Here is a 16,087-nt window from a genome sequence, read left to right as displayed (position 1 = left end):
CTTCCTTCCTTCCTTCCTTCCTTCCTTCCTTCCTTCCTTCCTTCCTTTCTTTCCTTTCTTTCTTTTTTCCTAGCTCATCAGCTATTATCAGTATATTTTATGTGTGGCCCAGACACTTTTTTCTTCTTCCAATGTGGCCCAGGGAAGCCAAAAGAGTGGACACCCCTGGCCTAGACCCTTTTCCTGAACCTCGCTGTCATCATAATTTCTGTCAGTGCTGCGTGGAGACTATTTTTAGTTGGCTTTCTGGGTGAGATTTGACAGAGGCCAGGGTAGGAGATGTCAGACTGTGTACACTGGTGAGGAAGCTGCATGGGATGAAGATCTTGAAGCTTTCAGATGTGCATGAGGACTGCCAATTCTGGTTTATCTCTCTGAGCAACCCCATGAAGGACTTTAACAAGCTCACAATTTTCAGATAGGTTTTTGAGCCATTTCCCAATCTTCCTAATCCCGTCTATTTTAGCTCTGGCCTGGGGAACATCAGCCCCAGGGTAGTGGCCAAGAACACAGGACACCTGGGGCCAGACTGCCTGGATTTAAGCCTGGGCTCTTCCTCTTACTAGTTCTGGGACCTGGAACAAGTGACTTAATCTTTCCGATCTCAGTTTTCTCATCTTTAAAATGGTGGCAACAATGGTAACTGACTCAACAGGTTGTGGTAAGAATTAAATGTGTTAGGCCAGGCTCGGGGGCTCATACTTGTAATCCTAGCACTTTGGAAAGCTGAGGTGGGAGAATTGCTTGAGCTCAGGAGTTTGAGACCAGCCTGGGCAACAGAGTGAGACCCCCATCTCGACAAAAAATAAACAAAAAATTAGCCCAGTATTGTGGCATGTGCCTGTAGTCTCAACTGCTTGGGAAGCTGAGGTGGGAGAATAGCTTGAGCCCAGGAGGTCAAGGCTGCAATGAGCCTAGATTGTACCACTGCACTCCAGCCAGGACTACAGAATGAGACCCTATCTCAAAAAAAAAAAAAAAAAAGAATTAAATGTGTTAATATATACAAAGCCCTCAGAATACTGCTTGGCATATGCTAGGTGCAATATGCATTTTGGAGCTGCTACAGTTATTGTTATTACTATTATAATGTTTATATGATTTGTACTCTCATGACACGTTCTCTAGATTGAATGGATAATTCCAAATTTGTTTTTAAAACCTTTGCAAAATTTCAAAATGATACAAAAATATAAAAGGAAGACTTTTTAAAAGAAAAAAAGCCCTTGTATCAATGAAGAATAACCACTATTAATATTTTTGCATTTCTTTCTATATTCTATATATTTTTATATGCACATAGTTCTTAAAACAAAATAATTATCATACTGTTTTTCCAATTTTCTCCTTAAGAGCATGTGGGTATCTTCACATGGTATAGAGTCTTCTTCGAAACCTGATTTTAATAGTTTTACGATGTTCCATTGTTTAGGATAAGTCTTAAAGTATTCTCTTTTGTTCACCTCCACATGTCCAATACATACTCGATGGGGTGTTAAGTTTGAGAGGGAACCCCTTGACATATGGCTTCTCTGTTTAAAGAGGATTTAAGATAAGCATTGATGTCATCACCATGGTCACCATCATCGTCATCATCATTGTCTTCTTTTTTTTTTTTTTTTTTTCTCCATTCAGGTTTCTATTTTTATTCAACTATAAGCAAACAGCACAATTAATGCAACATTCAGCAATTCCAGACCAGCTTTTCTGACCCCCATGAGAACGATCAATTTAACAGACAAAGATGTAAGGATTCCTCCTAAGCCGTCAGCGAGCGCTGCTGCTCGTCTCCATGGCCACGTCCCAACGGCAGCAAAGCTACTCTTCCCCCTGCCTCTTCCAGGACTGCTCTTTAAAGGGGGCACAGCGACATGCGGATGCCTGTCGAGGCATCTGAGATGTACCGTGTTGGGGGTCAGCCTCAGTGCCAGCCTCTGCTTGTCTAGGTGAGCGACATCACCATAAAAACACATTGTGTACCATTCTGGACTCAGGTTCACAAAGGCAGAGGCAACCAATCTTTTTTTTTTTTTTCAACCTCCCTTAAAGATTATTTGACGCTTTGCTCTGTCACTGTAGAACTGGTCTTTCCCACCCCCCTCCCCGATTTTTTCTTTTTTACATTCTGGGTTGCTATTTTCAGATGAACAATTTGATGACCCCATCACAGTACCAACATATCCCCCAAAACGAAGTTCAAATTTGATCAAAACATAAATCAGAGTGAGTGAGTAAAATTAGAAAGGTCAGGCAGCAGGAAAAGCCACCCTCAAACACCATCTGACTGCTCAGGTGTCGTCTGTGCCAAGGGGGGCAGGAAGAGGAGAAATCTATTATACATGCAACACTGAACTAGGGAACAGGACTTGGGGCCTCCAGGACACTGCAGATCCCCAAGCTAACCCCCTACTTCCCAGACAGCTGCTCGTACAGTTTGGGCACATAGTCGTCCCACTCGGCCTGGTAACACGCGCCGGCCACCGGGGGCCCGAGCTCGTACTTTTTACGGAAGGACGCCACCTTGAATTTGCCACGGTGGTCTCCAGATCGGTTGCTGAGGATGGGCTCATCACACTTTAGCGGCCTGGCCTGCTCGTAAACCAGCCAGACGTAGCGGTGGAGGCCTGTGCCCTTGGGGGGCCCTGAGCCCACATAATCGGAGAGGACTGTGCCACTGCTGATGTCATTGCCCTTCATGTTGACCACCAGGAAATGTTGCCATTCCCTGTATTTGGGATCCTTCCTGCTGGGAGCATCCGGGTCTGTCAGGACCAAGGTGTAGAGCTTCCCTGAATCAAGACCATCCCACGAAATGCTGGTGGGTCTATTCTTAACCTGAGTGGGCGTCAGCACTTTGCCCAGCTCGTCCAACGCCGCCCCGGCGTAGGTGACATGCAGCGGGTGCTGCGGCTGCTCGTCCACTTCTTGCAGGCTCAAGGGCCCGGACCACTTGCTGAGGTCCACCGGCATGGCGAGGCCAAGCAAAGCGTGCAGCCGGGCGGCAGCGGCAGGCTAGGCGCCGGCGGCAGCGGCGACACGGAGGCCTCAGCGCACTCATCATTGTCTTCTAACGTTTGGCAAATCTGTTAAAGAAATGAGCACACCCAGAACCAATGCATCAGGGTTATGTGAGGGCAGCCTCCAACCCAGTGTAGAAGCAAAATTTTTGGCCACTAGACCTCAGCTCAGTGATGGAGTAGTGACTCTCTGAGCCCATTGTAATTATTTAAAGAAAGGGTGAATGACCTGGCCAGGCACAGTGGCTCACGCCTGTAATCCCAGCACTTTGGGAGGCCGAGGTAAGCAGATCTCCTGAGGTCCGGAGTTCGAGACCAGCCTGACTAACATGGAGAAATCCCGTCTCTGCTAAAAATATAAAATTAGCTGGGTGTTTTGGTACATGCCTGTAATCCCAGCTACTCAGGAGGCTGAGGCAAGAGAATTACTGGAACCCAGGAGGCAGAGGTTGTGGTAAGCCAAGATCACACCGTTGCACGCTAGCCTGGGCAAGAAGAGCGAAGCTCTGTCTCAAAAAAAAAAAAAAAAAAAGAGAAAGGAAGGGTGAATAATGATCTGCTGAGGATGCTCCTGCTTTGGGTGGGAGGTGGATCAAAGAGGATCTCTAAGGAAGGACTCATCTCTGAAATACTTCAAGTGAAGGAACTTCATGTAGGGTCATGTAGTGGGAAGAGGATGCCTCCCATATCAAAGTGAGCCCAGCCCCCATTCTGCTGCTGACTCACTGAATGCGCTTGGCTCAGTAACCTGCATCCTAAGCACCCTCCTCCTCTGTATGGTAAAGTGGACCTGACCACATTCTCAAGGCGACCTGTGACAATCATGGAGAGCGGCTTGCCTCGAGCTTTGCACATGGCAGGTGCTCAATGAACAGAACTATCATATATTTCGGAGTGTCTGTGTGAGTGTCATTGTGCATGAGTTTCATCTGTCATTGGAAATCTGGCCTCAATGCTCGAGTGAGGAGTTTGGGTATTTATACGTTGCTTTCTGTGTGCCAGGTACTGTGTCAGGCGCATTATACAGATAAATGCTCCTTGACCTAAGATGGGGTCAACATGCTAATGAACTCATTGTCAGTTAAAATATTTTTAAGTTGAAAATACATTTAATATCCCCAATAAACCCATCTTAACGTCAAAACATTGTAAATCAAACTGTTCTTAAGTAGGGGACTGTCTATGTTTATCTTGAAATCTAACGCTGTCTGGGGTTTCATTCCCTTATTGTCTTTTGGAAATGAGACAGACTTTCAAAGGCATTCACTTGGTTGGTGTTCAAGAATGTGTTCAGTAACCCAGCTGCAAGGGGGTGTCTCTGCCACCCTTGGACATGCAGCACTTTGTAAGTGCCCTGTTCATTCCTCGGCTTGCTCTTCTACCTGGAGGATGTGTGTGTAAAATGAGGTAGATGTAGGAGAAATAGCCAGTTAAAGCAAGCTGGGTTTAAAATAGCTCCTTGGGTGAACCTGCTAGTCACACACATTCACACAAAGCCTACCTCGCCACACTGAATTTCCAGAATTGTCAAACCAGGCCAAGACATTCCCACCAGGGCACTTCCTGTTTCACTAAGAAAAAAATTCCTGCTAAGAATTCCTGCCTTCTGGTTCCCTGGAGCTTTCAGGAAAGCTTTTGTTTAAACAAAAGAACCAGCCTACTGGTATCTGGGTGAACACAGGCTTCCTACTTAGATGGAAATGATCTGAATGGAGGGGGACATGGGTTTCTTTTTCCTTTCCTTTTTTACCTCTCATCCACTGAAAGCTAGTGACTTAAAGGATTGGAGTAGAGACACGTAAAAGACATCTTGACTTTTGGGGAAGTGACTTTCTGCTTCTGTCTGACATCATTTTAAATAAATTGAGTAAGCAGGAAAGTGGAGGGTGAAGGATTTGTTGAATGAGATTGAAGCTGGGGAGAAAATAGACACTCTCTGTGTAGCATCTTGGGGATGCTAAGTGTCACTTGGTGGACCCCAGTTTCCTCCATAGGGTGGATGGGGTCTCAAGCCCTCTCCGGCTATGCCATTTTCTGCATTTGCAGAGTCAGATTTTCTCTCCTGAGAATCTGTTTGGGCAGCACGTGTTTTAGGGTTCTTCAACTCCACTTGGGGTTTTTGCAACACAACAAAACCTACAAATGAGCTTCTTGTTCATTTTGTTGTCACCAGAACCTAAGGATTGAATGGCAGCCTTAATTGGAAAAGGGCATGATTAGAAGAAAGGGAGAGTGTGTGTGTGTGTGAGCATGTGTTCTTGTCCTGTGTGTGCGTGTGTGTTTGTGAGCGTGTGTGTGAATGAGGGGACCCAACCAATCCCTAGTTTTCTGAAAGCCTGTTGATGTATTTTCCTCCTTCCCTGTGGATCTATTTCTCCCCCAAAGGAATTATATAGCTCGTGATTTCAGATTTTGGCTCACTGGTGCTTTCCAGATAAAAAATCCAGCCGTTGCTTTATTCATCACAGATTGTTGTGCCTGTTTGATTTATAGCCCCCGGGAAAGGCCTTGCATGCCTGGCAAATCCTCTGCTCCCTCACTAGAGATCCTCCGTGGGTGGGATGAGCTTCCGGCCTGATCTTCTCAACAGTCCCTCCTGTGATGTTCATCCTAGTCAGGCCTTAAAACATAATAGATCCTAAACATGCTGATTGAATTACAGAAGTTTTTTTTTTTCACTTGCTTCTGGGAGGGAAGGCTAATAAAGATTGCAGTGGTAGAGTGGAGAGAGTATCTGGTGGGTGGCATATGCCTTTTGTGCAGTTGTCAAATACAGAGGTTGGGATAGCATAGAAATACTGATGGTTTTTTGTTAAATATGGATGGATATCCTGCAGAACGTGTAATTTTTTAAGCTTTTCTTTTCTTTTTTTTCTTTTTTTTTTGGAGACAGGGTCTCACTTTGTCACCCAGGCTGGAGTGCAGTGGTGTGATCATGGCTCACTGCAACTTCCATCTCCTGGGCTCAAGTGGTCTTCCAACCTCAGCCTCCTGAGTGCCTGGGACTACCAGGAGCATGCTACCATGCCTGGCTAATATTTGTTTTTAACTTTTTATAGGGACGGGGTCTTGCTGTGTTGCCCAGGCTGGTCTCAAACTCCTGGGCTCAAGCGGTCATGCTGCCTCCACCTCCCAAAGTGCTGCGATTATAAGCATGAGCCAACATGCCTGGGCAGTTTATGTTTTACTCACATTTTTATATGCATGTGATAACACCAACAGAAAAGCAAAAGCTTCAAAAATATCCATCATATAAATGTACCATACTCTCTCTAATTATTCAAAATAACAATGTTATATCTACCCCTTATTGAATACTCACTGTGTGCCGGGCACTGGCTAATAATTTTACATGCATTATTATTTTTAGACATTTAGGTGGTTTGTGGCTCTCCCTCGCCACTATAAATAGTGCTTAGATGAATATCTTTGCAGATAACATTTTGTCTGATGTATGACATCCTATTTAGAGTGAATTCCTCTATGTACAGCTACTGGGCATGGAATTTTAAAAAGTATACTTGAAACACATCACAACCTGCTTTAGTTCCATGTTATCCTCCCACACAAAGGAAGAATGTGCCTCGGCCTATGTCCTCTCAAAGACCCAAAAAAAAATCAGTCCTTTGTTGAAGTAGAGCCGTTGGCCTGCTGGATAACTAGAAGTCTCGTGAATTTAAGGTAAATACCTGGCAATTTATTCTAGAGACTTAGGAAAAAAGACGGCGGCTCTTGACTGGGTTTTCACTGGGTGCATTTCGAGGTACTGCACAGGAAAGAGAAAACGCGTGCCTTTTGTCTCAGGGAGGTCAGGAGTTTTCAGGAGGGCTCTGGGATCCATCTCGGTTGGTGACAGTTTTTCTCTTTCCCCTGCTTTCCTATTGCATTCCTAATTCCCTTAGTGTTCCACTCTCAAGCTGTCTGTATCTAGGAAGTGGGTGGGATGAGCTCTTCCTTGGAAAGATGCCCAGTAATTGGACTACGCTTGGGATCTGAGAGTAGGATGCCCTCTTCCTGCTGGAAGCCGACGGCTCTTCCCTCGCCCCCGGACCCCTGCCAGGCCTCCATGTGATGTGTCCTGAGGCTTGGTTGTCACTCTTTAAAACAGGGCTGCATGGATAGATGGGAGGATATCTATTTGGAAATGAACCTGTGTATACAAAGAAACTAGAGGGACCACTGGCCTTGGATTTTCCACTACAAACTGTGTTTTCTCCATCCAGACCTCATTCAAAGGCACGGATCCCATGTGAGCCAGAAGGTGTGGACTGAGGCCCTTCTCTGTGCTGGCCATTGTCCCAGACACCGGAGGGAGACAGGGCAGTGAACAGGCAGACCACGGCCTGCCTGCATGGAGCTCACACACCTTCTGGGAGGGGAGAGAGATGACTGCATCCCCTCAGCAGGTGACAAGCACACTGCCCCAGAGCTCAGCTGGCCAGCACAGGGGTGATAGGGATGAGGGGTGAGCAAAGTGCCAACCTCCATGGGGTGGACAGAGAAGGGCTGTCTGAAGAGGGGACGTTTAAGTAGAGATTTGAAGGAAGCAAGGGAGGGAGACATGAACATTTATGGATAGCAGGTTTCAGGTGGAAGCAACAGTGAGTGCAAAAGGGGTGGGAATGAGTTTGTGTGTCCCGCAATGGTGAGGAGGCGGTGAGCTGGGAAGAAACCAGTGATGGGGAGAAGTCAGAGGAGCGGTGGCATGGGCGCTGCAGAGGAGGAAGCAGATCGTGGAGGGCCCTGCAAGCCACAGGGATGACTTAGGGTTCTACATCAGATGTGTTCAAAGCCATTGGAAGGCAGGTAGCAGGGCAGTCACAGGATCCAATGCCCTGTTTTGAGGTTGGCTCTGGCTCTGGTTTAGCCATCAGCAGGGATAGAAGCAAGGAGACCAGCAGCTACTGCCACAGTCCAGGAGAGAGAGGATGGCGGTCTCTGTGGGGAGTGAGAAGTGGCCCATTTAAGAGCACATATTGTAGGACGATCAATGTCATTTGCTTTCACTCATCCCTTGGGAGGAAATCTGTGCCCTTTAGAGGCCTCTGGCATCCTTCCTTCCCCCAGGGAAGAGTAGAAACTTTAAAAATAGTCTGTTCCCTCTTTGGAATCTTGATCTCCAGATCTCAGTCATAGTTTTTAATAATCCTTGCCTCCATCTCCTTTTGGAAAGACGCTCACCTCTCAAATGGGCATGAATCTTCCACATTCTTTCATCAACAGGAAATGCAGTGGAAGTCCAATATGCAACCTGGACTTCAGCAAGAACCATCTGCTTCTTCTCCTCATGCCAAGCCTTCTGCTTAATGGGAACTTGAGAAAAACACAAAGCCAGGAACCACCTGGTGGGGCTCCCAAACTCCATGGTCTGACCAGGAAACGCCGACCGGACAATTGGCAGGATGCATTTGAAATCTGTTAGCTCCAGCACCTGTTTGACTTCCTTCTAGGGCTTTGCATTATTGATTATATTAATGAAAAGGACTGACAAACATTTCCCAGTGTGGCAGGAAGTCTCTCACTGGACCAGTGCTCGAGAGACCTTTTTTTTTTATTCCAATTCTGCCGTTGGCCAGGTATGTGGTGACAGGCACCCATCCTTGCTGGGACTGCTTCTTTATCTTCAACATGAGTCCCAGACAGCTTGATTTCTAAGATATGTGTCAGCTTTACCATCTCACAGTTCTAAGCTAAGAGTATGAATAAGAAATGAGGAGCAGAGGTGACAGATGACACCAATACTCTGGGCTTCTGGTGATTCCTTAAAGTGGTGTCTCAGGTTCAAGTTCAGAGCAGACTCCCATGTGTCACCTTTTAGGCCTCTGCATTCATGATTTTCACAGGCTGCATGACTTAATTCATTCCATTAAAGGAGACATGAGCAAACAGAAGGCTGAGATAAGAAAATAAGACTTCTTCGTGCAAGGAGAATCATCCCTGATGGCTGCATATTCTGCAAATGGACCTAGTTTGATCAGTCATGTGTCAATCAGACCGTGTGCCCAGATTGGATTTTTGCAGCTCCAGAGGGTAATTAATGAGAGTGGGACAATTCCCCATCCAAGAGGTGGCTGTCTCCTCCAGTTCCAGCCTTCAGTTTTCTTTTGTCCCTTCTGCATCTTGTTATGATTTATAATCCTGCCTGTCCCCTGCAGTGGCTCCGGTGTAAGATTTTTACTAAGTAGGTGAATGGCTGGCTAGCTTCCAAAAATGACAACCTTTGTCCAGGTCTGGGACTGAGACCAGGTCAGATAAGCGTGATACCTGTCTCTCTTCTTACCTGCAAGTTAACACATTCTTTCCAGGTACAGGAGGATGACAGACCCAAGGCATTCAGCTTTAGAAAGTGCTTTTCTCCTCTCACTTTGTTTTTGTTCTCTCACTTGGACTGCTGCATATTGTTGTGAAATTCACCCATGCATGGATGACAATGGCCAAAGTTTTCCAGAATGCCTGCCGGAGTATACGTGTTCTCCATGGTGAGGGGTGGGTTAGACCCCTTCAGCTTAATCTTTTCCCAGCAGGTCTGAACCCAGACATGCATTATTGTTTCCACCAAAATGTGGCAACTGATATTGTTATTCATGCTATGGTTGAAATAATCCATGTTCCGGGAATTATTTTCTTGCTCTACTTATGAGAAGCCATTCCTGGGCTCAAGGCTCTGTGACTGTTTTGAGCCTGATGTTGTTCTGCGTCTCTGCCTGACAGGCTGTGTGACGCCGTAAGAAGCCCTTTGTGCTTGGTTACACTGACTATACTAGCAACACTGTTGTAGTTGGTAAATAGCACTAGGACTTTGGTTCTCTAGTTTAATTCTCTGATTTTGTCCTTGGAGCTGATTTAAGTCCATTGGCTCATTGAGCAATTGTCAGGCTCTTTTGGAAAATATTTCTAGACTCAGCCATTGGAAATAGGTTAATAAAAAGTCCCCAAGCATGGAGTACTACAGTTCTCTAGAGTACAGAATAACTTTGCGTGTGCTTCTTACTGAGCACATTGTGCAGTGTTTATAGTGGCTTTAAAGAAGTTGACTAATTGATTTATTCTTGTCTTGTTCTTTGGTTAAATGATAGTTCTGATAGGGAGATGATAAGAATGATGATGATGGGATAGCTTGAGAAGCCAGTGGCAGTGTCTGAGCCGGGCTCTACCCTGGGTCCTCTTCACTCTGTCAGCAAAGCCTGACCACTTTCTTTTCCTTTATTCACTTCTCAAATCTCTGCACTTTACTCCATCCCCATCTCCATCACTCTAGTCCCCATTGCTACCATGCCCTGCCTGAATAATGCATGCACAATTTTTAGCCTAGAACCTAGCACACAGTAAGTGCTCAGTAGGAGTCAACAGGAATTTTTATTGTGAATAATTAAAGAAAGTCTGGTACATCTATATGAGATACCCTCTCCTGTTTAAAACCTTTCAGAGACTTCCTGTTACCCTTAAGATAAAATTTAAGCTTCTTACCAAGGCCTACAGACCTACCCCTGCTCAGCTCTTTCCCTCACCAAATGACACTATCCCTTTTGTGACGGCACAGCAGCCATACTGACTTTTTCATTTCTTGAACCCATCAAGCCACTCCTCTCCACATGGCTAGCTTCTTCTCGTGGTTCCTTTTTAGCTTAAATGTCACCTCAGAGAGGCCTTCCCTGACTGCCCTATCTAAAATAAGTTCCTTCTTGTTATCCTCTGTCACAAACTACATTGGTTTCTTTCATAGCATTTTCACAACCTGAAATGATGTTTCTTTCTTTCCTTAATTGTTTTCTGGCTGTCTCCCTGTATTAGTCCATTTTCATACTGCTATAAAGAACTACTTGGGACTGGGCAATTTATAAGGGAAAGAATCTGTTTATAATTGACTCACAGTTCTGCATGGCCAAGGAGTCCTCAGGAAACTTACAATCATGGTGGAAGGCAAAGGGGAAGCAAGGACCTTCTTCACAAGGCAGGAGGAGAGAGACAGCATGAAGGGGGAACAGCCAAACACTTTTAAACCATCAGATCTCATGAGAATTCACTCACTATCATGAGAGTAGCATGGGGGAAACCACCCCGTTTATCCAGTCACTTCGCATCAGGTCCTTTCCTTGACATATGGAGATTACAGTTTGAGATGAGATTTGGGTGGGGACACAGAGCCAAACCATATCACTCCCCAACTAGACCCTAAATTCCTTGAGGGATGGGACCACGTTTGTCTGTTACCACTGTGTGCCAGAAACATGGTTGATGCTAGAAAAAATATGTCAATATTCGTTGAATGAATGAATAGAAAACTAGACGACAATCTCCATAGCCATATAGATAATAACGGTGGTCAGTTAGGTGGATGGCCATCATGGCTCAAACTCTATGTGCTTTGCATTCATGATCACATTTAACCATTTCCACATACCCATCTGATGAGTAAGTGGACCATCGAAGAGGTCAGCTTGCCCAGCTAGTGAATCCGGACACACAGAAGGTCTGCTGTCACTGGATGCTCTGTGGAACTTAACCCAAACATCCCCCTGACCCAGGACATGGGCAGATGCCTCCCCTTAAGGAAAAATGAGGGGTAGGAAGGCTTCTGAAATCTGCAGCCACTCCCAGGACTGGACTGTGCCCAGTAGCATCCACTTTTTGAGAGCCGTGTTGTATTCTGATCTGGAGTGGCCAAGGCAAGGTGGGTAGAGGAGGTGGGGATGACTCAACGACCCCTCCTTCACTCCCATAACGACAATGCCCTCCCTCAGTGGGGACATTGATGTTGAAAGGAAGGGGGCAGAAGGGCAGGCCAACTGGAAGGCAAAGAAAGACTGTGCTTTCCACAGTCAAGCATGTTCTAGAACTGTCCCATGAGGAGCCCTGTGTGGTCAAGTTCTGGAAAGAGTGGAAGAGGGGAGGGGATTGGCTTTAGGAGGACCTGAGAAAAGTTGGGTGTTGGTGCCTAGTCTGTGAGGAATATTTTAAGTGTCCTCACCACACAGGGCATGAGGGCTGGGGAGGAACCTGGATATAGCAGTGAAGGATGAAGAGGGGGTCCTGCCAGCAGGTAGCTGGGCTTGTGCCCTGTTGCTAGCTGTTCTGGGATATTATGGCTGATGTGCTTTCTCATTGGTGCCTAATTCCCTTCCCTGCTTGTATACTACAGCTGCTGTTCCCTGGCAGAAAAAGCAGGCCTCATTCTGTTTCTAGCCCTTGCATTTGTTGGGATTACAATGGCCTTTACCTTGAGTCACAGTGTCTTTTGACTTATGCCATGTTCATAGGATTCTAAGGCCTCCTCCACTACCACCCAAGAAAATCTAATTTAACATGAAAATTACTTTGAGCTACATAATCTGTCTTTTGACTCAGAGTGGATATTCTGATTCCTGCCATAAACAAAAGGGAACCCCTTTAGAAGTTCAGGCCCAGGATAATAGCCAACATTTATTAAGCATTTCCGACATGCCAGGCACCGTGCTGACATTTTTCCCAACAAGCCCATGATACACATGCTGTTTATTGGTCTCCATTTTACAGATGGGCCTATGGAGGCACAGAGAGATCACATGAGGGACCTAGGTGGCCATGCCAGGAATTGAACCCAAGCAGAGTAGCTCTTGGACTTGATCTCATCAACTCTGTGCTGTGCTACGTGCCTGGCCAGAGATAGCTGTATTCACCCTGGGCTACCAAATGCATCACACTCCCCACCTAAGACAAACAGCTCAGCTTCTCGGCCTCTTAAGCCTCTGCTGGCTAGTTTTGTTCTGTTGGTTGGATTTGCAGGGGTCTGGCTGACTCTGCCCAGTGCTTCCAGCACTCACAGACCTGCATCACAAGCCTGGCACTCCAGCCAGTGTGGCTGCACTGCCATCTCAAGTCATCTCCAAATATGCACATCTTTTCTCACCACCCGCATTGCAAGATGCTAAGGAACAGGGCCCATGCTTTGTTTGTGTCCAGCTTCCCCGGGCTACCTAGCTTGTTAGTGGGTACTTAGAAGTGGTTTAATGCCAGTTAGCCTGACTGGGGAACACAATAGACTCTGCTGAAGAGGCAGTCTACTAATAGTAGATAAAAACCTGCCTTTGACTGGTATGAGCAAGCCCTTATCTGTTTTTAGAATAAACGTGGTTTGCTTTGGCAACTGTAAAGCAGATGGAAAGCATCATCTGTAGAATCTAGAAACTGATTTCTGGGAGAGCCTTAGGGGCTTGGCCCTGTTACACATTCTATATTGGCCTCTAGAATCAGGCATCTCTGTGCCGCATAATTCGTAAGGTGACTGTTGCTCCCATTAACCTGTGCAAGGGACAGAAGCAAACTAAGCTTTGAGATTGAACCTGGTTTGCTTGCTAGAGCCTTGGGGTCTTATGTGCCAAGTTGTTTGTTTGGCTTTGCTGTGGGTTGCTTTGCACACATGCTTGTTTGGACAAGGCAGCACAGGCTGTCCCATGGTCCAGGGGATGGTAGCTGGTGCAGCCTTGGAGGACAGAGTGAATGCTTGCTTCAGAGTGGTGCTTTTTTTCCCGTCTGGCCAGGGAACGCTCATACATTCTTTTCAGGCTGCCTCACCCTTGGCTTACCTTAGGTAAGGAGAGTACAGAGCCAAACCACAGCCAGCTGGGAGTTCCCTGCCCTTCTAGAGCTGAATGCCACTGTGGGGACCATTCATTAGAGAGGATCATGTCGGTTTTTCTTGGATCGGACCTCTTCTTTTGATTATCCTTTGGACGAGGCATGTGTGCTCATTATTTGTCATTGTGCATGCTGACTCCAGCTGTGCTAACGTGCCTTGGTGGCAGGAGAGAAAACTGGAGGCCAATGACAGGCTGAACAATCCCTCACAAATGGGTGGCCTACTCCCCATAGTGCTAGTCCCCAGGTAGATTTTTAAGACTGGCAGGTCACCTCCGTTCTTTCTTCCTGCTACCCAGGAGAGTGTGGAAGGGTCAAGGCCCTGTGGGCAGATTCAGTGACAAATTGTGTGGCTGGTAACTGAAGAAAGAGGGCAAAACATCAGGTACAAGTGGCCCCTAAGTCTAGGGTGCAGGCACTCCAGGGGAACATGTAGGCAAAGGCTGACTCAATGGCAGAGCCAAGAGAGTGGGCCATCTGTCTGGGCAAAACTTCATTCCCAGTTCAGATTTCCCTGGGCCTCTCATGTATACAGTACCTGCCGCTGAGACCACTTGAAAGACTGAATGATGCTGGGCAAACAGGATCATGCTTATCATCATAGCAACACACATACTCTGAGGCAGACAGGATCCCCAAGGCCTTCTCAGATGAGCATTTGATAATAGCTTTGCTCAGAGGAGCCCCCTCCACCCCATCACTACACTTGGTCATTACAACCTTTGTGCTTCAAAGTAGGGTGGGGAAAGCACTCAGAGCACAGGACATGCTGCGTTGTGTTAGCCCAGAAGGGAAGGCAAGAGGAGGGAGCAGAAGGCAGGCCTGTTGCCGCTGATTTCTGCAGCTCATGCTGGTTCTCCCATCCCAGGGTTGACACCCCTGGAATAACACTAACGACTGGGGGAAGGGAGTGGACGTTAAAGATATTTGAAATATTTCATAACTGATACCGCCAACTGGAAGTGACATTGGCTCTGCTTCCACACTGGTTGAATATCAGTTCTGCTAAAAATACCAGTCAGCCTTTGTATTCATTTGCTAAGGCTGTTTACGCTGGGTGGACTAAACAACAGAAATTTATCTTCTCATAGTTTTGGAGGCTGGAAGTTCAAGATCAAGGTGTCAGCAGGGTTGGTTTCTCCTGAGGCCTCCCTCATTGCCTTGTAGGTGGTGTCTTCTCTGTGTCCTCATAGGGTCTTCCTTCTGTTGTGTCTGCATGCACCTGTCATCCCAGCTACTTGGGAGGCTGAGACAGGAGAATCACTTGAACCCAGGAGGCAGAGGTTGCTGTGAGCTAGTATCACACCACTGCACTCCAGCCTGGGCGACAGAGTGAGACTCTAAAGAAAAGAAAAGAAAATGGACAACTGATGTCTTTGTGGATCTTACTTGGTAATGAAGGAGGCAGGCCCTGGAGCCAGAGGTTGGAGTCTACACAGCTGGCTTCTCTGTTCTCCTCTGTGTTTCAGGTGTCCCTTTGCCTGGAGCCTTCCTTCTGTTTTTTACCCTTCTTGCTGACAGTCTCATTTGTCCTATAACGCAACGACAGCATACTCAAAGGTCTGCATACGTGCTGGCTGTTTTCAGGAACTGGGCTCTTCCAGGTGAAAGCTCAAGTTTACCATACAATTATGTGAGGCTTCCTTGTTACTTTGAAAGCTTTCCCCCTGCCTCCAAGAAATTAAACTCTATTTTGCTGTGTGAGTAATTATGTGGCCCTTTCTTGCTGAGGCAGAGGGTGAAGGGTGAGGTGTAGGGGCAGGTAAGGTGTTGATTCTCAGCATTGGTGTAGGGAGTCAGGTCTCTCTCCTCTACCCTCCTTCCTTTTTCTCCTCACTTTTTCTCCTTCCATCCAAATTGGTCAGACCTATATTGGTCTGTCCTGGGATCCCATGACACTGATTCTGAGCTTACAAATTGTTCTCTACTTCCTTTCTGCCAGCATATTAGGTAATTAATGCTCTTCTTTCCAACTAATTTTCTTTCTCTCCCTCTCTTTTCTTTCTTTCTTTCTTTTCTTTTCTTTTCTTTTCTTTTCTTTTCTTTTCTTTTCTTTTCTTTTCTTTTCTTTTCTTTTCTTTTCTTTCAGACGGAGTTTTGCTCTTCTTGCCCAGGTTGGAGTGCAATGACACTATCTAAGCTCACTGCAACCTCTACCTCCTGGGTTCAGGTGATTCTCCTGCCTCAACCTCCCGAGTAGCTGGGATTATAGACATGTACCATCACCCCCGGCTAATTTTGTATTTTTAGTAATGAGATAACCCATCCAAACACAGGAGCAAGCTAGCTGCGTTGCCAGAGCCAGTGCTCCCAGAACACAGATTCCAGAGTAGCTCGCTATATTTATCTGAAGTTAAGGAATCTTCCCAGAGTGCCAAAGAAAACATTTTTTCATCATCTGGGGCCTTACTTCCTTCTGGTACCTGCTTTTCTGATGTCGTTTACCTCAGTTGGCC

At 46.3% G+C, this 16,087-nt stretch overlaps 2 protein-coding genes across 3 annotated transcripts in view; one reads left to right on the top strand and one right to left on the bottom strand.

The window, feature by feature from the left end:
- GFOD1 (glucose-fructose oxidoreductase domain containing 1) overlaps positions 1-16,087 on the top strand; it is a 127,590-nt gene that overhangs the window by 64,048 nt on the left and 47,455 nt on the right. The window lies entirely within an intron of this gene.
- LOC112622490 (phosphatidylethanolamine-binding protein 1) lies at positions 1,629-3,053 on the bottom strand. Its single transcript, XM_025382262.1, has one exon. The coding sequence runs from the start codon at positions 2,968-2,970 to the stop codon at positions 2,407-2,409; it is 564 nt and encodes a 187-aa protein (XP_025238047.1). The 5' UTR covers positions 2,971-3,053; the 3' UTR covers positions 1,629-2,406.

Source organism: Theropithecus gelada, chromosome 4 (assembly GCF_003255815.1).
Source record: "Theropithecus gelada isolate Dixy chromosome 4, Tgel_1.0, whole genome shotgun sequence".
Taxonomy (NCBI): domain Eukaryota; kingdom Metazoa; phylum Chordata; class Mammalia; order Primates; family Cercopithecidae; genus Theropithecus; species Theropithecus gelada.
Note: the sequence above shows the minus strand (reverse complement) of the source record. Positions and strands in the feature narration are given on the sequence as shown.